Raw genomic sequence first — 22,723 nt, forward strand, 5'->3', positions numbered from 1 at the left:
CTCGCTGCGATCTACTGAAAGTCATCCCTCGAGCCAAACTTGTCGGCCGATAGATCCTACCTACCTAAGGGGGAGGGGGGCGGGCACCCGCCCTGTCACACTCCGTGCTCAGTCAGTCCCTCTCTCTGGACTGCGCCTGCCGCGGCCCTGGTACGCAGACCTCCGGCCCTTACCTTGTCCTCTCACTGGTGTGTTGCAATGATTTTATATGTTCATACGAGGAAAATATGCGCTGAGTGTTTAATATTAAATTCATTAGATAAACCCTTTCGGAAACAAAATTGAGTGTATTAGTCATTTATAAGTGACTTATAGTTGACTTACCACCTATATTCCGGTTGATATTAACACCCACAACGCCCCCCCCCCCACCGGCCAGTCCGCAAGAATATTGTCAATATTAAACCGGTCCACAGTGCAAAAAAGGTCGGTGACCCCTGGTGTAGACAGAAGAGATTAGCTGGCTATTTGATTACTAATGTAATTGGTTCAGCACAACATTGTGGGCTGAAGGGCCTGTTCCTGTGCTGTACTGTTCTATGTTCCATGTTCCAAAGCATACGGCAAAATTTCAAGCATTTGTTGCTGCATAGACAGCTGGGACAAATTTGAGCTGAAGGGAAGGATATCTACAGAAAGACTTGTGGGGCACTCTTCATTCACTGCCCTTCCTCTGGGTGCATTCTGCTTCACGGAGCACACACTCCCTCTGCTGGAACACCCGCATATGATAGAATGCATAGCACAAAGCAGCAGAGACCAGGAGAACAATAACAACTTATAGTGCATTTTTATGCAAACAATGTTCACCAGAAGGAGAAACAGATATTCATGCCATCAGGTTGGAAGTTATCCAGACTAAGATGTTGCTCCTCTACCCTGAGAGTGGCCTCTTCTTGTGCCAAGATGAGTCCATGGACTAACATGTTGGAACAGGAACGGGAATCAGAATTAGTACGTTTGGCCCCTGGGAAGTTCCACTTTTGATAGATAGTGCGGAGGCAATGAGTCTCACCAATGCTGAGGAGGCCACATCAGAAGCACTGGTTGGGGCCCTAAATGGATGTGGGGAAGGTGGTGTATGGGCAGATGTAGCACTTAGGCCACTTGCAAGATTAAGTGCCAGGAGATTAGTGGGGAGGGATGAATGGACAAGGGAATCGCAGAGAGAGAAAACCCTGCGGAAAACGGGTGGGGGGGGGAATAGGGAAATAAAGGATATACTTAGTGGTAGCATCCCTTTGAAGATGGCAGAAGTTGAGCAGCATAACGTGTTTGATTGGAGGTTGATGGGGTAGTAGGCAAGGACAAAAGGAACTATCATTGTTCAGGCAACAGGAAGATGGGCTGAGCGTGAATATTCGGGAAATGGAGGTGAGAGCAGCATCAATAGAGGAGGGAATAAATAAAAGTATGTCTTCCTGAAAAGATCACTGAGAGGTACAACAATGACCAGCCATGGTTCACCAAGGAGTTGACGACTCTCAGATCTGCAAAAGATCCTGCCTACAGGTCTGGAAGCAGAAATGGAATATAGCTCTGCAAAATGCCAGTTTAATAAGTTCTGAAAGTGGTAAAAAGACACTTACGAGGATTGGCTAGAGAGAGACAAATAGCAGTGCTGTCTGGAGTTCAACTTCAAACAGAAGTGCCCACAAATCTCCTCCTCCCCTACCTTGGCCAATCAGCTCAGTTTTATTGCCAGATTAATGAGGGCAATCAACATCTACTGCTTCTCAATTCCTCTGATCCTGAAGTGCTGAGCCCCACAAACAAACCTCCCTTTCACAAGCACTCCAATGTCACTATCCCCCCTTCATTCCAGCACATGCACCTTCTTCAGCCCAGCCCCCTCCTTCCAACCCACCTAAAGCTGCAGGACCTGTTGGTGTCTCACCTGTACTCCTAGGCAGCTGTTTTCACTGCCGTACTTAACACCTCCCTCCAATTATGTAGGATTCCGATCTGCTTTAAAATTGCTATGGTCATTCCAGCTCCCAAGGAAGACAAGTTCATTGGACAATGATTATAGGCAGTCGCTCTTGACTTCAGTAGTTATAAAAATCTTTGAACATCTGATGTTGGCCTACCTTAAGTCCATTACTGATCCTCTTCTTGACCCACTGGCATGCTTGTAGAGCAAATTGCTCAGTTGAGGATGTGTCTACATTACATTTTTTCAACATCTGGACTCCCCCAAAACCTATGTGAGGATCTTGTTTGTGGATTTTAGCTCCATCTTCAACATTACTGTTCCAGAGTTGCTCCAAAGCAAGGTAACCCAGCTAGCTCTACCCTGCAGTATCTGTCAGTGGATTACGAACTTCCTGACAGGAAGGAAGCAGAATGTAAGGCTGGGCTCCTACTTGTCCAATCCAATGTAATGTCTATAAGCACTGGCGCTCCCCATGGCTGAGTTCTTTCACCTCTCCTGTTCTCACTTTATACAAACAACTGTACCCACAGACAAATCCATTAAAATCCTAAAGATTGCGGATGATCGACTATAGTTGGTCTCCTCTCTAATAATAATGAGACATGCTTTCAAAGAGCGGCAGACCACCTGGCAGCATGGTGTGCTTGTAACAACTCGGAGATTAATACTATCAGGACAGTGGAAATGAGGATTGACTTCTGCCAACAATACTATCTGCCACGCCATTAGAAATTACTGGTCAGGCTGTATCTGGTCAAGTCAGTCTACCATTACCAATTTAAATGAGACAAGCACATTACGCTTATCACTAGGAAAGCCCAGCAGAAATTGTTCTTCCTATGCCAACTGAGGAAACTACAGATCTCAGGGCTTACCCTGATGAATCTCTACTCAGCCATCATTGAGTGTTGTGACCACCTCTATCACCATATGGTTTCCCGTTGCCTCCTCCCTCTCCAAGTCCAGGTTGCAGTGAGTGATCCACTCAGCAGAGAAGATCATTAGCTGTCAGCTACTGACATTAGAAGACCTGTTTATCGCCAGAGCAAAAAAAGAGCTGAAAAATTTACTGCTGACTCCTGCATAACTAGCAGTCACCTATTCCCAAATTGGCATCAGGGAAATGCTACAAGTCCATCAGCACCAGGACTACACATCATCTCCGAAGCTTCTTTCCTGTAGCGATCCAATGTAATAGCCCAACTGTCCCTGCACATCATCAAATGGCCTTTTCTGTTCTCCTTGTCCTGTTAATAATTACTGAGTCTGTTTATAAGTTCACATTTAGTTTAAGTTCATTATTGACATTGTGTTCTGCTAGTTGTTGATTGCTCAATTCTTTCGTAAATTGTTGGTTGCTATTGTGTTGTCTGTAATGGTATTGTCCTGTGTTTTATGCTTAAAACTGAACCAAAATCAATTCTAGTATGTTTTACAGACTGGCAATAAAGTGATTCTGAAACATAGAAAACCTACAGCACAGTACAGGCCCTTCAGCCCACAAATTTGTGCTGAACATGTCTCTACCTTAGAATTACTAGGCTTACCTATAGCCCTCCATTTTTCTAAGCTCCATGAACCTATCCAAAAGTCTCTTAAAAGACCTTATCATATCCGCCTCCACCACCATTGCCAGCAGCCCATTCCACGCACTCACCACTCTCTGAGTAAAAGACTTACCCCTGACATCTCCACTGTACCTACTCCCCAGCACCTTAAACCGGTGTCCTCTTGTGGCAACCATTTCAGCCCTGGGAAAAAGCCTCTGACTATCCACACGATCAATGCCTCTCATCATCTTATACACCTCTATCAGGTCACCTCTCATCCTCCGTCGCTCCAAGGAGAAAAGGTCGAGTTCACTCAACTTGTTTTCATAAGACATGGTCTCCAATCCAGGAAACATCCTTGTAAATCTCCACTGCACCCTTTCTATGGCTTCCACATCCTTCCTGTAGGAAGGCAACCAGAACTGAGCACAGTACTCTAAGTGGGGTCTGACCAGGGTCCTACATAGCTGCAACATTACCTCTCGGCTCCTAAATTCAATTCCACAACTGATGAAGGCCAATACACCATACACCTTCTTAATCACAGAGGCAACCTGCGCCGTTGCTTTGAGCATCCTATGGACTCAGACCCCAAGAGCTCTCTGATCCTGCACACTGCCAAGAGTCTTACAATTAATACTATATTCTGCCATCATATTTAACCTACCAAAATGAACCATTTCACACTTATCTGGGTTGAACTCCATCTGCCACTTCTCAGCCCAGTTTTGCATCCTATCAATGTCCCATTGTAACCTCTGACAGCCCTCCACACTATCCACAACACCTCCAACCTTTGTGTCATCAGCAAACTTACTAGCCCATCCCTCCACTTCCTCATCCAGCTCAGTTATAAAAATCACAAAGAATAAGGGTCCCAGAACTGATCCCTGAGGCACTCCACTGCTAACCGACCTCCATGCAGAATATGACCCTACAACCACTCTTTGCCTTCTGTGGGTAAGCCAGTTCTGGATCCACAAAGCAACATCCCCTTGGATCCCATGCCTCCTTACTTTCTCAATAAGTCTTGCATGGGGTACCTTATCAAATGCCTTGCTGAAATCCATATACACTACACATACTGTTCTTCCTTCATCAATGTGTTTAGTCACATCCTCAAAAAATTCAATCAGACTCGTAAGGCACGACCTGCCCTTGACAAAGCCATGCTGACTATTCCTAATCATATTATACCTCTCCAAATGTTCATAAATCCTGCCTCTCAGGATCCTCTCCATCAACTTACCAACCACTGTGGTAAGACTCACTGGTCTATAATTTCCTGGGCTATCTCTACTCCCTTTCTTGAATAAAGGAACAACATCCGCAACCCTCCAATTCTCCGGAACCTCTCTCGTCCCAATTGATGGTGCACAAATCATCGCCAGAGGCTCAGCAATCTCCTCCCTCGCCTCCCACAGTAGCCTGGGGTACATCTCATCCGGTCCCGGCAACTTATCCAACTTGATGCTTTCCAAAAGCTCCAGCACATCCTCTTCCTTAATATCTACATGCTCAAGCTTTTCAGTCTGCTACAAGTCATCACTACAATCACCATGATCCTTTTCTATAGCGAATACTGAAGTGAAGTATTCATTAAGTACCTCTGCTATTTCTTCCGGTTCCATACATACTTTCCCACTGTCTCACTTGATAGGTCCTATTGTTACGAATGAGGAGCAACTCTGATGGGCAGAAGGGTGCAAAGTCCCCCCCCCCTTTTGAGAATCGCAAAATCGCTACTATTTCGGGTCTGATACCAAGGAAATGAGAGAGAGACAACGCAGAGATACACAAAAGTGGAATGTCTCCTCCTTACAAAAGCGGAACGGAACCACTGATTACTGCTATTGTCTCTTAGAGAAGGAATTGTGTATTGAGTACTGTTCTATTCATTGAAACCCCTCGGGGGCAACCAGAGTGGTCTGGTTGATGGGTTGCATCATCCCAACCTGATTGACACCTGAGATCCCGTAAGTGGGGATAAAAGTAGGGTCTGGGGAAACACCCCTCAGACACACCAGGAGAGATGCTACGAGACCGGTGGGGGCTTGTGTGTGTGTCCACCTTTGCCTGGGTGACGAGTCCGCCATGGAAGAACGGTCTAGCTAAAGGACGGAGGGGTCATACGTGAATGGCCACAACAACAACGCATCGACGGATCAAGATCGTAAAAGGAAAGTCGGCAAGTCAATAGCTGTTACTGCTTTCTCTCTCTCTCTCTCTCTCTCCAACAATTGCAACAGCGACCAACAACTATTGCAGCCTGCATGAACTGAACTGAACTTTATATTTCCATCGGACAATTCATTATCCCCTAGACAACGATAGAGCTTATTTCTTATTGATTATTATTATACCCGCACTTTTAGGTTTAGTATTGATGACATATATTATCTGTATATTTGCATTGATAATATTTTTGTGCATTTTTACTAATAAATACTGTTAAAAATAGTATCACCAGACTCCAACGGATACTCCTATCTTTGCTGGTATGATACCCAGTTACGGGGTTCGTAACACTATTCTTTCACGTCTTATCCTCTTGCTCTTCACATATTTGTAGAATGCCTTGGGGTTTTCCTTCATCCTGCCCGCCAAGGCCTTCTCATGGCCCCTTCTGGCTCTCCTAATTTCCTTCTTAAGCTCCTTCCTAGTAGCCTTATAATCTTCTAGATCTCTAACATTACCTAGCTCTCTGAACCTTTTGTAAGCTTTTCTTTTCTTCTTGACTAGATTTATTACAACCTTTGTACTCCACGGTTCCTGTACCCTACCATATCTTCCCTGTCTCATTGGAACATACCTATGCAGAACTCCACATAAATATCCCCTGAACATTTGCCACATTTCTTCCATACTTTTCCCTGAGAATATCTGTTTCCAATTTAAGCTTCCAATTTCCTGCCTGATAACCACGTAATTCCTTTTACTCCAAGTGAACACTTTTCTAACTTGTCTGTTCCTATCTCTCTCCAATGCTATTGTAAAGGAGATAGAATTGTGATCACTATCTCCAAAATGCTCTCCCACTGAGAGATCTGACACCTGACCAGGTTCCTTTCCTAATACCAAATCAAGTCCAGCCTCTCCTCTTGTAGGCTTATCTACATACTGTGTCAAGAAACCTTCCTGCACACACTGAACAAACTCCACACCATCTAAACCCCTTGAGAAGCCAATCAATATTTGGGAAATTAAAATCTGCCATCACAACAACTCTTATTATTACACCTTTCCAGGATCTGTTTCCCTATCTGCTCCTCAATATCCCTGTTACTATTGAGCAGCCTATAAAAAACACCCAGTAAAGTTATTGACCCCTTCCTGTTCCTAAACTCCACCCGCAGAGACTCCATAGACAATCCCTCCATGACGTCCACCTTTTCTGCAGCTGTGACACTATCTCTGATCAACAGTGCTACGCCCCCCACCTCTTTGCCTCCCTCCCTGTCCTTTCTGAAACATCTAAAACCCGGCACTTGAAGTAACCATTCCTGTCTCTGAGCCATCCAAGTCTCTGTAATGGCCACGTCGTATCTCCAAGTACTGATCCACGCTCTAAGCTCATCCGCTTTGTTCACAACACTCTTTGCGTTAAAACAGACAGATCTCAAACCTTCGGTCTGAGCGCGTCCCTTCTCTATCACCTGCCTATCGTCCCTCTCACACCTTCTACAAGCTTTCTCTATTTGTGAGCCAACCTCCTCTTCCCCAGTCTCTTCATTTCGGTTCCCACCCCCCAATAGTTCTAGTTTAAACACTCCCCAGTGGCGTTAGGAAATCTCCTTGCCAGGATATTGGTCCCCCTGGGATTCAACTGCAACTTGTCCTTTATGTACAGGTTACACCTGCCCTAAAATAGGTCCCAATGATCCAGAAATCTGAATCCCTGCCCCCTGCTCCAATCCCTCAGCCACACATTTATCCTCCACCTCACTCTATTCCTATTCTCACTGTCATGTGGCACAGGCAGTAATCCCGAGATTACTACCTTTGCAGTCCTACTTCTCAATTTCCTTCCTAACTCGCTGTAGTCTTTTTTCAGGACCTCTTCCCTTTTCCTACCTATGTCATTGGTACCAATACGTACCACGACCTCTGGCTGTTCTCCCTTCCACTACAGGACATCTTGGATGCGATCTGAAACATCCCGGACCCTGGCACCTGGGACGCAAACTACCAACTGAGTTTCTTTCCTGCATCCACAGAATCACCTGTCTGACCCCCTAACTATAGATTCTGAAAAGATAAAAAAGATGTTACCAGTTAAATAAGTTCTGAGCTAGACTTTCAAAGTGTCAACTGAGTCTGCATCCCTTATTGTTTTGAGTTCCACAGTTTAGGAGTGACCTGCTGACCCGCCAATATCTTTAATAATGCTGCTTGAGCTCAAGAGTCTTCTTCCGTCAGTCTCTTAAATTTAAACTTTCTCCCTGAAAAGACCCGAGAGCTCAAGCAGGATTATAAAACTAAAGTGATTCTGTGATGTACTCCGGTTCCAGACCATTTTAAGCTTTAAAAACAAGTAAGAGAATGTTAAAATCAATTATAAAAGATTATAGGAAGGCAATGCAGTGCAGCTAGGATGGGAGTAATATCCTACCTCATCCTGGTTTTGGTTAGAAGTCTATTTGCCACATGTAAATCGAAACATACAGTGAAATGCACCTTTTCCATCAACAACCAACACAATCCCAGGATGAGCTGTGGACAGCCTGCACGTGATGCCGAGCTTCCGGTCCCAACATAGCATGCCCACTACTTACATGTTCATGGCTTGGTATGATAACTGCTCTGCAAGAAACTACAGAGAGTTGTGGACACAGCTCAGCACATCACAGAAACCAGCCTCCCCTTCATGGACTCTGTCTACACTCATTACCTTGGTAAAGCAGCCAGCATAATTACAGAACACACTATTGGAGTATAAAATATTATGGAGTATAAAACTTGTATTATTTGCTGTGTAACCAAAACTATGTGAAATGCTAGGAATGTAGAAGACAATGGTGTGGTAATATATGCTAATGAGAGGTAGCTAAGAGAGGTAGTCAGCTTTGAAGTTTGCTATGTGCTATGCATGTATCCAATTGAATGTAGACGACAATGGTGTGGTAATGAGAGGTAGCTAAGAGATGTTTTGCTTTGAACTTGTTTGCTGTGTAACCAAAGCTATGTAGTCAGCCTTGATGTAGATTATGTAGTTTGAACTTGCTATTTGAAATCTTAAGAATGTAGGAGACAATGGTGTGTTAATGAGAGGTAGCTAAGAGATGTAGACTAGAACATGAATAAGTCAATAGGTAGAAACAATAGGGACAAGATAGTATGTGTGATATGCAACTATAGCAACTGGTCCAGGAGATTGCTTTAAAAAGCTGCTGTGTCCGAGGATCCTCGGTAGACAATCAGCGACTAGCTCAATGACTGTCTCAGCTTTGATTTGCAAATTAAAGTTTAACCCTTCTTGAAGAATCTTTTGCGTCTCCTGGTCATTTGTAAGGCACGATAAACCACAACATAATTCCTGGACTTTCTCTCTTCAACCATCGGGCAGAGATACAAAAGCCTGAAAACACCAACCACCAGGTCCAAAGACAGCCTCAATCCTCTGTTATGTCTACTGAACAGTCCCCTAATAAAATGGACTTCTCACCTCACGTACCTTGTTACACTTTATTGTCTGCCTGCACTGCACTTTCTCTGTAACTATAACACATTATCCTGCATGCTGTTATTGGTTCCCCTTGTACTACCTCAGTGTACTGATTTTAATTTACAGATACGGCACAGTAAGAGACCTTTCTCACCCAATTACACCAATGCAACCAATTAACCTACTAACCCATACATCTTTGCAATGTGGGAGGAAACTGCAGCACCTGTAGGAAACCCACATGTTCCACAGAGGGAACGCACAAACTCCTTACAGACCGCGGCGCAAATTGAACCCAGTCCTGGTGCGGTAAAGTGTTAATCTAACCACTCGGCTATGCTGATGTGATGAAATAATCTATATGGATGGCGCGCAAATCAAAGCTTCTCACTGCACCTCAGTACACACAACAAACCAATCTACCAATCCAGCACAGAAATGGCCCTGCAACCCATCACAACTACGTGACCTATCTATACTATCCCAGTGACCAGCACAGCATTCAACTGTTCACCATTCATCATGAAGGTGTCTGTCTCCACCACCCTCTGGGTGGTAATGCTGCTCAGATTCTCAATTTCTCCTGACCGCGCACCTAAACCCTATGGCTTTAGACAATTTTATATTATTTTATGTAGAGATAACGCACAGTAATGCAACTGCTAGTGTGATGTTATTACAGCTCAATTCAAATGTTTGCACACTTTCCCGTGAGCGTGTGGGTTTCCTCTGGGTGCTCCAGGTTCCTCCCACAGACCAAAGACATACTGGTTGGAGGGTCGATTGGTCATTGTAAGTTGTCCTGTGATAGGCGAGTTGCTGGGTGGTGTGGCTCGTTGGGCAGAAGGTCATTCTCCGCTCTAAACAGTTAGAGATACAGCCCTTCTGGTCCAGCCTAATTACATTCATGTGGCCAATTAACCTATTAACACATACACCTTGGAAAGAAACTAAAGCACCTGAGGATGAGTGGCAACTTATAAAGTGTCAATGACCAACACAGTCTGAGGATATGCTCGGGGCAGTCCATAAATGTCACCATGCTTCCATCACCAGCATAGCACGTCCACAACTCACTAACCATAAACGGTGCATCTTCAGTCACAGGGACAATGCCGGAACTCCTTACAGATGGCGACAGGGATTGAGCCTGGGATACTGGTGCTGTAACAGTGTTATGCTAACCACTTTGCTACCAGGCCAACAAAAGGAGACTAGTTTGGATGGGATATCTTGATCCGTACAGACCACTTACACCTGTTTCTGTGCCGTATGGACCATGACCTCTTGAATAAGACCACAAGACAAAGGAATGGAATTAAGCCATTCAGCCTTCTCCACCACACCTGATTTATTATCCCTCTCAACCTCACTCTCCTCCTGCCTTTGCCATTGACTAATCAAGAGTCTATCAACTTTCACTTTAAATATACCCAATGACTTGGCCTCTACAGATTCATCAGCCTCTGGCTAAAGAAACTCCACCTCAGCTCTGCTCTTGAACAAAGGGGTTAACTATACTCACTTGCCCATCCGTTGAGATGTTCCCACAACCAATTATCCTCACTACAGGAAGGATATGGAAACCATAGAAAGGGTGCAGAGGAGATTTACAAGGATGTTGCCTGGATTGGGGAGCATGCTTTTTTAGAATAGGTTGAGTGAACTCGGCCTTTTCTTCTTGGAGCAACGGAGGATGAGAGGTGACCTGATAGAGGTGTATAAGATGATGAGAGGCATTGATCGTGTGGATAGTCAGAGGCTTTTTCCCAGGGCTGAAATGGTTGTCACAAGAGGACACAGGTTTAAGGTGATGGGGTGTAGGTACAGAGGAGATGTCAGGGGTAAGTTTTTACTCAGAGAGTGGTGGGTGCATGGAATGGGCTGCTGGCAACAGTGGTGGAGGCAGATACGATAGGGTCTTTTAAGAGACTCTTGGACAGGTACATGGAGCTTAGAAAAATAGAGGGCTATGGGGAAGTCTAGTAATTTCTAAGGTAGAGACATGTTCGGCACATCTTTGTGGGCCGAAGGGTCTGTATTGTGTGTAGGCTTTCTGTGTTTGTATTGTTATGACCCCAGCCCCCTCCTTTGTGAGAATCGCAAGAGCCTAGTGAAGGGGGGGGGGTCAATGACCCAAGAGAGAGAGAGCAATGTGCTGAATTGGACTCAGGAGAGTGAGGGAGAGGCCTCCAGGTTTTGGAATGTGGTTTGGCCTCTCAGCCAGACAAAAGCCACGGAAATGGCCATTGTCTCTTGGAGACACCTTTGTGGAATGGGGACTGGGTTACGTGCAAACCCTCAGGGCAACGTGGGCTGGGAGATGAGGAGAGATTGCCTCACCCCACCCTGATTGACAGCTACAACCCTGCAAGTCCCGATAAAAGGTGGGCTGCCGAGTCGGCCCCTCAGACGCACCAAGGAGACACACTAAGAAGACACGATAGCGCTTCCCGTCGGAGCGGGAAGCCATTTTGAAGGAAGCCACGTGCGTTAGATTCCGGATCAGGAGTCTGTGGCTGAAACCAAAGGAAAAACCGTTTTAACTAACAACAGGGATTTGCTTCTCAAAGACAACGGGCAGGTGTTCCTTTCTCTCACCAATCTCTCTCTCCAACACGTGAAATGCCAGCGGTTCTCAAACGGAAAAGCCTGCAGATTTATGAGTGACTTTTATATTTCCATTGGACTCAGTATTATCCCCTAGACAACGATAGAGCTTATTTCTGATTGATTATTACTATACCTGTGCTTTAAATTGAGTATTGACGACGTATATGATCTGAATGTTTTGTATTAACCATACGTTTGTGCCCCTTTATAAATAAAAACGTTTGAAAATAGTAGCATCAGACTTCAGCGGACCTCTCTATCTTTGCTGGTAAGTCACCCAGTTACGGGGAACGTCACAAGTGGGGTACTCATCTTGAAACCAAAGGGGAGGGTCAGTGAATCGGGCTGTAAGTCCAAACTTGAATCTGGGTACGCAGGTAGCCAGACAGAAAACCAGCAAAGATGGACGTGGATGAATTTATGAGAAACCCGACTCCGGGGGCGCTAGAGAAGGCTACCAAATTAGACTTGGTAAATCTGGCGAAGGGGTTAGACCTCACAGAGGTGAGGTCATCAATGAAAAAGCGGGAAGTGCGAAGGGTCATAGCTCAGTATTATATTGGGAAGAAGGTGCTTGCAGCTGAGGAGTTGGAAAATATCTCCGAAAAGATATTAGTGAGTGGGACAGATCAGTTAGAGTTGGAGAAAGTAAGGTTGGAACATGAATTTAAAGTAAAGCAGCTAGAAGCAGCCGAGAAGGAAAAGGAACGGGCTGAGAGAGAAAGGGAGCAGGTGTTCAAACTAAAGGAATTAGAGGTGAAACGGGTTCATGAGCTCCAGTTAAAGCAGCTGGAAGCAGCTGAGAAGGAAAAGGAACGGGCCGAGAAAGAGAAGGACCGAGCGGAAAAGCAAAGAGAGTATGAGGAGAAAGAGAAACAATGGAGCCATGAATTGGAGCTGGACAGGCGAAGGCAAGAGCGAAGAGCTCAAGGGGTAGAGAGAGAGGAGGGGTTTGATGTTAGTCGGGTGTTGAGGTTGGTCCCCCCGTTCGAGGAGACGGATGTTGATAGTTATTTCTTGCTTTTTGAAAAGGTGGCAGTGAATCAGAAGTGGCCCAGAGAGCAGTGGGTGGCGTTGTTACAAAGTGTGTTACGAGGGAAAGCACAGCGGGCATATGCAGCGTTGCCCCCGGAAGGGGAAGGGAATTATGACCAAGTAAAGGAGGCCATTCTCCGGGGTTATGAGTTAGTACCTGAAGCGTATAGACAAAGGTTCAGAAATTTAAGGAAAGGGTGGAATCAAACGTATACCGAGCTAGCCCATGAGAAGGGTGTGCTCTTGGACCGTTGGTGCACCGCGGAAAAGGTGGCCGAGAATTATGGGCGTCTCAGGGAGTTATTTTTGATTGAGGAATTTAAAGGTTGTGTTCCGGAAGAGATCCGGATGTATTTAAATGAGAGGACGAATCAGTCCATCTCAGAAATTGCTAGGTTCGCAGATGAATATGCCCTAACCCACAAGACAAAGTTTTCCTCGCCAAAAAGTTCCCAGAGAGACCGTGGGAACGATCGAGGAAGTCCGCCAAGTGAGGCAGAGGTCCCGCCGGGAGCTAGTGGTAAGGTTGAGGGGGAAAGGCAAGAAAGCTGGAGATTTCTTGGTTTAACCTGTTTTAATTGTGGAAAGGTGGGACATATTGCATCAAAATGCTTTGCTCTGAGAAAGGAGCCAGAGAGAGGGAAAGCAGCGGTCCCTATCGGGTTTGCAGTGGTAATCAGAAAATCGGCAAGAGGGTCCCAGGTAAGCAGAGAGCGCAAGGGGTCGGAGATTTATCTGTCACACGGAACCGTGTCTGTGAGGAAGGGGGACCCACCAATTCCCGTACGGATTTGGAGAGACACGGGGGCGGAGCTAACATTAATTAGCCGTAACGTATTACAATTCGGACCTCCGACGGGCGAGGTAGCCCTGAGAGGAATAGGAAAATGGACAGAAAGGGTGTCTTTACGTAGGGTCATTTTGGATTGTGAGCTGGTGTATGGATCAGTTGAAATGGGGGTGCCATCAGAATTCCCGAGAACTGACGTGGATGTCCTCCTTGGAAACGATTTAGCAGGAGGAAAAGTTTGGTCGGCCATGACTATGACCCGCCGACCGGTGCGTGTTGAGGCCCCGCCCATAGAGTCCCCGAGCTATCCCGCATGCGCGGTCACTCGCAGCCTGTCGAGAGCGGCCGCTGAGAATGAGAGCAGTTTAAAATTGGCCAGTTTTGATTTGGCCCAGACGTCTTTACCAACCCTGTGCCACGAGGGTTTTGAGGGTGGTAAAACGAGGAATAGTAACGTAAAAGGGGGTAAGGGAGAGAAGGTAGATCTTCCCTTAGCGAAGAAAACGGTCCTAGAGGTAGGAAATAAAGATGAGAAACAGATAAAGCTGTTAAAAGGTCCAGGGTTGGACATGGATGATCGGTCTGGTTTGGCAGAACTGTTTGAAGAAGTTGAAAATTCTAAAGGTGTTCCCGATAATGAAATGAGGGTAGTCCTAGATGAAAAGGATGCCATTACCTTGAAGAAGTCTGCTGGGTTGGCAGATGAGGTTGTTTCAGCCCGCGGGGTTGAGTTTACTCCGGAAGTGAGTTGCCCAGAGAGTAACTAGGAGGATCAGGGAATTTAGAATTTGAAAAGGGTACGGGTATTGAAAGCCTGGAAGAGGCCAATGCCCCGTTTGAGTGTGTCCAAGATGGGGATGCACGTGGTCCTGAACCTAGTCACGGAGCTCAGAAAAAGGCTGAGGTACTTGACTCAGCTGGACGAGACGGCCGTCCTTTTGGATCAGATAGACTTGGTTCGGGGAAGAAAGGGTTAACCTTGGGAAGTGTGAGTTCCCCGATGGTTGTGCTGAAGGGAGTGTTCAGAGTTAATGTGGAGTTTACGAATGGGGAGATAACTGTTGTTGTGGAGGAGAACGGTAAATCTGTAGTTCCCAAATCGAATGAAAAAAAATTAAAGTCTAGATTGATGCCTGCGCATCGATTACAGGTTGATTTGGAATGTAAAGGTGCCCCACACGCTATTGTTATTCAAGAAAGCGCTGTGAGGAAGCCGAAATTTAAATGCGGCCGGAGGAAAAGGTTCGAACTGAAACACATCAGCCTGCATGGTCTTGACAAAAGGGTTAACTACCTGTGTAGCATTAAAGAATTGGGTGGAAAGTCCCATGATGGACTAGGTTGGGGACACGGAGTTAAGAGAATAACCCTTGTGGAAAGGAAAGGCGGGAGAGTACCTCGCCAAATTACTCAAGTTCCCCACGGGGGGACTCACCGGAAAAGAGGCGATGGTTACCGTAGATTTCGGATTATAAGCCGCTACTTTTTTCCCACATTTTGAACAGCTTTGAACACTGCGGCCTTTACTACGGTGCGGCTAATGCATGATTTTTTTTCATGCCGCCAAAAACATTTTGCCTCGTAACAGTAGACCAATAAAATTGATGAGTAGTTCACAGAGGTCCAATGAAATTGTACGATAAATCAAGCGCACTTTCACAATTAAATTATTGTAAATCAGTCATTTGTACTCACCCTCATCAACATGGAAAACACTCGAAGAAAAGCATTGTGCTGCCTTGATGGCAGTTATTTAGTTTATAATATTTTCGCTTAGTAATTCATTTGTTAGTAATTTCTAGTTAAAGTTAGAAGTGTTTTAACTATATTTGTTTTCTGTACTACATCGCGGGATGCTATGACGTCACACCCGGTTTCGCCGCGTCTTGTGGGAAATACCGGTTTGCGATAAACGGGAAGGTGGGGGCGAGCGGCATTAGATCTGAGCGAACGCTGCTTTTAAGTTAAAGGCGATCAATAACTTTTCCTGGTAGGCTGCAGTATATATATTTTTTACCAGTCGTTAGGAGATATTGGAATGTTGTTCAGTAAAAAAGTATACGCAACGTATATTTAAAAGTAGCCGCGTTACAGGCACGGTTCGAAAAAAAGCATTTGCAATACGTATTTGTTTATGTTACCATATGGATTTAATTAAAAGTTAAAAAATCCTCACGTGTAATATCTTTCTGTGTAAATATCTCATATTACAACGTGGGACATCTGCGGCCGAAAATCCGGTGCGGCCTAAAATCCGGTGCGGCTTGTACAAGTACAAAATTGATTTTCTTTCTAAAATTAGAGCCAGCGGCTTTTAATCAGGTGCGCTCTGTAGTGCGAAATCTACGGTAATAGAAATGCCATTTTTAAACAGCAACGCCGGTTGTACGGGTTTGCACCAAAGCCTGTGAATAATAAAGACAACCCCTTTGGAGACCTGCCGGTGAAGTAACATGACCGAAACGATTAGTATTTGCATAAACTTTTGTAGATGCACCTAAGCTAAGATCACACCTCCTTAGTTTTGTTGCTGAAGAAAATAAATAAATAGGTGGTTATTGAGCTGAAGTCTGATGCTACAAGACTTTAGTACGGTACGCGATGTTAAGATACTAAAGAAAGGGACACTGTAATTGTTACCTGTTTAGATACTGACTTGAATGTATAACAGTAGTACTCTGTGAAAAGAAAAGCTTGTGTAGTGTGTTAGATTCAAAAATCCTGTAAGACTCTGTACCAACTTGTTTTTAACCGCTGGTAAAAAAAACTTTTAAGAGGGGAGGTGTTATGACCCCAGCCCCCTCCTTTGTGAGAATCGCAAGAGCCTAGTGAAGGGGGGGGGGGAGGTCAATGACCCAAGAGAGAGAGAGCGATGTGCTGAATTGGACTCAGGAGAGTGAGGGAGAGGCCTCCAGGTTTTGGAATGTGGTCTGGCCTCTCAGCCAGACAAAAGCCACGGAAATGGCCATTGTCTCTTGGAGACACCTTTGTGGAATGGGGACTGGGTTACGTGCAAACCCTCAGGGCAACGTGGGCTGGGAGATGAGGAGAGATTGCCTCACCCCACCCTGATTGACAGCTACAACCCTGCAAGTCCCGATAAAAGGTGGGCTACCGAGTCGGCCCCTCAGACGCACCAAGGAGACACACTAAGAAGACACGATAGCGCTTCCCGTCGGAGCGGGAAGCCATTTTGAAGGTAGCCACGTGCATTAGATTCCGGATCGGAAGTCTGTGGCTGAAACCAAAGGAAAAACCGTTATAACTAACAACAGGGATTTGCTTCGCAAAGACAACAGGCAAGTGTTCCTTTCTCTCACCAATCTCTCTCTCCAACACGTGAAATGCCAGCGGTTCTCAAACGGAAAAGCCTGCAGATTTATGAGTGACTTTTATATTTCCATTGGACTCAGTATTATCCCCTAGACAACGATAGAGCTTATTTCTGATTGATTATTACTATACCTGTGCTTTAAATTGAGTATTGACGACGTATATGATCTGAATGTTTTGTATTAACCATACGTTTGTGCCCCTTTATAAATAAAAACGTTTGAAAATAGTAGCATCAGACTTCAGCGGACCTCTCTATCTTTGCTGGTAAGTCACCCAGTTACGGGGAACGTAACAGTCTGATCTCACTTTAAGGACTCTTGATACTTTATGATATCCTGTTTTTTTACTATTTACATTTGCATTTGCATAATTGTCTTCTGCACTCTGGTTGATCTTTCATCGACCTTGTCATAGTTGCTATTCTATAGATTTGCTGAGTACACCTGCAGGAAAATGAATCTCAGAGTGGGGACATTAATGCTGTCGGGACATTAACCATCTCGACTTCACCACCCCTTGCCCCAATTCCAACCTTACCCCCATCACTCCTGATGAAGGGTTTCGGCCCGAAATGTTGTCACTATCTCCTCCCATAGATGCTGTCTGGCCTGCTGAGTTCTGCCAGCATTTTGTGTTTTTTTGAAATTTTTATTTATTTCCAGCATCTGCAGATTCACTCGTGTTGTCTCAGAGTTGTATATGGGAACATACATATACTCTGATAATAAAATTTGCTTTGAACTTTTGACTTTCTAAAAGGGACATCCTTCTATTCTGAGGCTGCGCCCTCAGGTCTTCAAGTCCCCCACTATAGAAAACATCCTCTCCACATCCGCTCTATATAAGCCTTTCAATATTCAATCCCATCTAGTCAGGGCACCCTCACCAATCAGGGCTCTTCCATACTCTCAGACAGCATCCTGCCCAAACCCAGCTCACCTGCCGTTCTCCGACAGAAAGGCCCCCTCATCCTTTAGTCTCTTGCTCTTCACAGCACAGTCCTCCAACAGTGTCTCCCGCCGACGCTTTGCAGCGTGCAACCAATCCACGTCAGCGTCCACCAATTCACCATCCTCCTCCGCAGCCGCCTCGAAGACCTGGGAGGCCGCCTTCGACACCTTCTCGCCAACCTTCCTCTTCCAGCCAAAGGAAGTCATCCTGCGGTGGGAGAGGGGGAGACAGACAAAGCCAAAGGGTCATTCAGAATGGACATCTGAATCATTCCAGAACCCTAGGGACAATCAGCACACGGACAAACATGGAAATCCGAACAGGAGCCAGAGCCATCCCTGACCTTTTAACAGAGGGTGGTAGAGACCAGATATAACTTAAGGTGGGAATAGATTCAAGATTGTTTAATGTCACAAGTATAAAGGAAAATTATATATGTGTTACTCTGGATCTGATGTGGCACAAAAAGAATAAATAACACAAAATAAGTTCAAGTTTATTGTCATCTGACTGTACATATCTACAACCAAACAAAACACCCCTCCGGACCCCAATGTGCCAACAAGACATATATCACACACAGCACATAAAATATAATATTACCACAAGTTAATAAATACAAATCAAAATGCATGTAGTATATAGCCCAGGTAATCAGGTAATAAACACAGCACTGTGCAAAAGTCTTAGGCACCCTAGATTTTTAATATAAATTTTGTTTTAGGTCACTGGATAAATTTTTAAAATCTGAATCAGGTTTAACATCACTGGCATATGTTGTGAAATTTGTTGTTTTGTGGCAGCAGTACATTGCAATACATAAAAACTATAAATTACAATAAATACATGCAAAGAAATAAATAAGCAGTGCAAAAGCAAGGGGAAATGGTTAGGTAGTATTCATGGGTTCATTGTCCATTCACAAATCTGATGGCAGAGGGAAAGATGTTCCTGAATTATTGAGTGTGTGTCTTCAGGCTCCTGTACCTCTCCCTGATGGCACAGCAATGAGAAGAGGGCATGCCCTGGGTGCTGGGGGTCCTGAATGATGGATGCCACCTTTCTGAGGCATGACCTTTTGAAGACATCTCCAATACTTGTGAGGCAAGTGCCCATTATGGAACTAGCTGAGCTGACAACTTTCTGGAGCTTTTTCTGCTCCTGGGCAGTGCCCCCCTCCCCCCCCCCAGACGATGATGCAACCAGTCGGACTGCTCTCCATGATACATCTGTACAGCATTCAGGTGGGGATAGAGGAATGTCTGGAGGATCAAGGGCTAGAGGGTCAGCAGGAACTGGCAGAGGAGGGCTAGAAGCACCATAAATCAGTCGTTGAAAGGTGGGACAAGCTGGAGGGGCCGAATTGCTCTTGCTATTTTCCTGTGCAAATCAGTGTTGTGGCTGGCAGGAGCAGAGGATAGTTGATAGGAACGATTAGTTCCCTTCCCTACCATTCCCTCCCACCTCTTTGACCTCTCCTGATCCCCTCCATTCCATCTCCCCAGCCCTATCCCCGCCTCTACTCTCCCCACCCTTCACCCTACGCCTTCACCCCCCACCCCAACAACATCTCTCCCATTACCCTCTCCCCCTCACCAACCTCCTGGTCCCTCTCCCCCCCCCCTCGCCCCGCCCCACATTAACCTGCCGGTCCCTCGCACCTTCACACCTCCCTACATTAACCTCCTGGTCCCTCTCCCCCCTCACATTAACCTGCCGGTCCCTCGCACCTTCACACCTCCCTACATTAACCTCCTGGTCCCTCTCCCCCGCCCCACACTAACCTCCCGGTCCCTCACACCTTCACACCTCCCTACATTAACCTCCTGGTCCCTCACCCCACCCCACATTAACCTGCCGGTCCCTTGCGCCTTCACACCTCCCTACATTAACCTCCTGGTCCCTCACCCCGCCCCACATTAACCTGCCGGTCCCTCGCACCTTCACACCCTGGCCCACATTAACCTGCCGGTCCCTCACCCCGGCCCCGCACCAACCTGCCGGTCCCTCACCCCCCCCCCCCCCCACATTAACCTGCCGGTCCCTCACCCCGGCCCCGCACCAACCTGCCGGTCCCTCACCTCCCCCCCCCCCACATTAACCTGCCGGTCCCTCACCCCGACCCCGCACCAACCTGCCGGTCCCTCACCCCGGCCCCGCACCAACCTGCCGGTCCCTCACCCCGGCCCCGCACCAACCTGCCAGTCCCTCACCCCGGCCCCGCACCAACCTGCCGGTCCCTCACCCCCCTCACCCCGGCCCACATTAACCTCCTGGTCCCTCTCCCCGCCCCACATTAACCTGCCGGTCCCTCACCCCGACCCCGCACCAACCTGCCAGTCCCTCACCCCGGCCCCGCACCAACCTGCCGGTCCCTCACCCCCCTCACCCCGGCCCACATTAACCTGCTGGTCCCTCACCCCGGCCCCGCACCAACCTGCCGGTCCCTCACCCCCCTCACCCCGGCCCACATTAACCTGCTGGTCCCTCACCCCGGCCCCGCACCAACCTGCCGGTCCCTCACCCCCCTCACCCCGGCCCCGCACCAACCTGCCGGTCCCTCACCCCCCTCACCCCGGCCCACATTAACCTGCCGGTCCCTCACCCCGGCCCCGCACCAACCTGCCGGTCCCTCACCCCGGCCCCGCACCAACCTGCCGGTCCCTCACCCCCCTCACCCCGGCCCACATTAACCTGCCGGTCCCTCACCCCCCTCACCCCGGCCCACATTAACCTGCCGGTCCCTCACCCCCCTCACCCCGGCCCACATTAACCTGCCGGTCCCTCACCCCCCTCACCCCGGCCCACATTAACCTGCCGGTCCCTCACCCCCCTCACCCCGGCCCACATTAACCTGCTGGTCCCTCACCCCGGCCCCACACCGACCTGCCGGTCCCTCACCCCGGCCCCGCACCAACCTGCCGGTCCCTGTCCTCTCCGCTCGGACCCCCTCCGTCAGGCCCGAGGCCTCACGCTCGCTCTCGGGATCGCGGCCCCAGTACGCCTGCGTCGGAATCCGGACCTGGCCTCCTTAGTCAGCCACTGCGCAGGCGCCTCAACGTGAGCCTGGAGACTCCATAACTGCGCATGCGCCCCCCATCGCAGATTGCCGGCTGCCTGCGATTCAGAGGGGGCATCTCCTTCACTATGGTACAATGGCCAGTTTAGTGACTCCCTCATTCTTTTAACACCCCTCCCACCCTCCTCATTACTTCTCCCCGCTCTTTCTCCCATCCGAACCCCTCCTCCTCCAGCCCTCACTGTCATTCCGGGCTCAGCCAATTCAGGCATTCACTGATCTTCATGGACGCCGGAGGTCCCACAGTACCCGGAACCATTGCTGCTCTGTGCTAGTTCAGCAGAGAGAGGCACCGACTCACCAGTTGAGGAAGAACAGGGACAGGGAATCGTGAGCTTTCCTTGCCCACATTTACCATGTTCCTGTGAACCGTCATGGGGTCTAAAGTCAATGTTGAGGATATAGTCCCCACTCACCACCGTATCAACTCTTATTTAGAGATACATCACGGTAGACCGCGCTGCCATGCGACCAATTAACTGACATACCGCACGGCTTCGGACTGTGGGGGGAAACCAGAGGAACCGTGCATTACAAGGGGAGAACGCACAAACTCCTTACAGACCGTACCATGGTGCGAATTGAACCCCAGTCCTGGTGCGATAAAGTATTAATCTAACCACTCGGCTACGCTGATGTGATGAAATTATCTGTATGGATGGCGTGCTAATCAAAACTTCTTACTGCACCTCAGTACACACAACAACAAACCAATCCAGCACAGAAATGGCCCTTCAGCCCATCACAACTACGTGACCTATCTATACTATCCCAGTGACCAGCACGGGATTCAGCTGTTCACCATTCGTCATGAAGGTGTCTGTCTCCACCACCCTCTGGGTAATTTGCTCAGATTCTCTATTTCTCCTGACCGTGCACCTAGACCCTGTGGCTTAAGACAATTTTATATTATTTAATGTAAAGATACTGCACGGTAGTGCAGCAGATAGTGTGACACTATTACAGCTCGGTGCTTCGGAGTGCAGTTCCACTATCCAACCAGCCTACACTGCCTGATTACACGTGACCAATTGACCTACTAATCCGCATGTCTCTGCATTGTGGGAGGAAACCCACGCGATCATGAAGAGAACGTACAAACTCCTTACAGACAGTGCCAGGAATTGAACCCATGACTGACACATGATCTGTAGGACATGGTTTTGAGAGTGTTATCTCAGCAGTCTGTAGATGGACTCATGTGGGGCAACTCTAGAATGAGGTTTATCAGATCCCAGGCAGTTACGAGGATTATACAAGCTTGACCATGCTGGGAGCTGTTTGCCAAATCTCAGGGTCTCAAACAGCCCTTGTAGGTGAGGCAGAGCTTCACCTGCATCTCCACCAGACTCAACTGCACGAGGTTCCTGCAATGTGGCCTCCTTTACACTGAGTGTGCGTGAGGCAACACACACAAAAAGCTGGAGGGACTCAGCAAGTGGCAGCACTATGGAGGCAGGAATATCAACTATCCACTTCCCTCATAGGCACTGCCTGACCCTCGGAGTTCCTCCAGCGTTTTCAGAATGAGGTTTATTATCACTGACATATGCATGACATTTGTTTTGCAACAGCATTAATAAAGATTACTGTTACAATATAGATAAATTTGGGCAGAAGGGGCTCATCAGCCATGGTTGGCAGTACAGGAAGGAGAAGGGAAAGCCTGATCTCAAACCTCCACTGCCTTGTGGCTTAACCCACTCAACCCTAAACACAGAGCTGGAGTCCCTAAGGCAATCCTATGTTGAGTTCAACACTGACTAGC

At 47.2% G+C, this 22,723-nt stretch overlaps 1 protein-coding gene across 1 annotated transcript in view; it reads right to left on the bottom strand.

The window, feature by feature from the left end:
* The window catches only part of ttc33 (tetratricopeptide repeat domain 33), an 88,551-nt gene extending 67,628 nt beyond the window's left edge, over positions 1 to 20,923 (bottom strand). The window contains exons 1-2 of the mRNA XM_073047987.1: positions 20,795 to 20,923; positions 17,865 to 18,083 (exon numbers count right to left, since the gene is read on the bottom strand). Of these exons, the coding sequence (XP_072904088.1) occupies positions 17,865 to 18,082 (218 nt within the window). The 5' untranslated portion in view covers position 18,083; positions 20,795 to 20,923. The remainder of the gene's footprint in view (positions 1 to 17,864; positions 18,084 to 20,794) is intronic.
* Positions 20,924 to 22,723: the final 1,800 nt, after the last annotated feature.

This window comes from Hemitrygon akajei, chromosome 6 (assembly GCF_048418815.1).
Source record: "Hemitrygon akajei chromosome 6, sHemAka1.3, whole genome shotgun sequence".
Lineage (NCBI taxonomy): Eukaryota > Metazoa > Chordata > Chondrichthyes > Myliobatiformes > Dasyatidae > Hemitrygon > Hemitrygon akajei.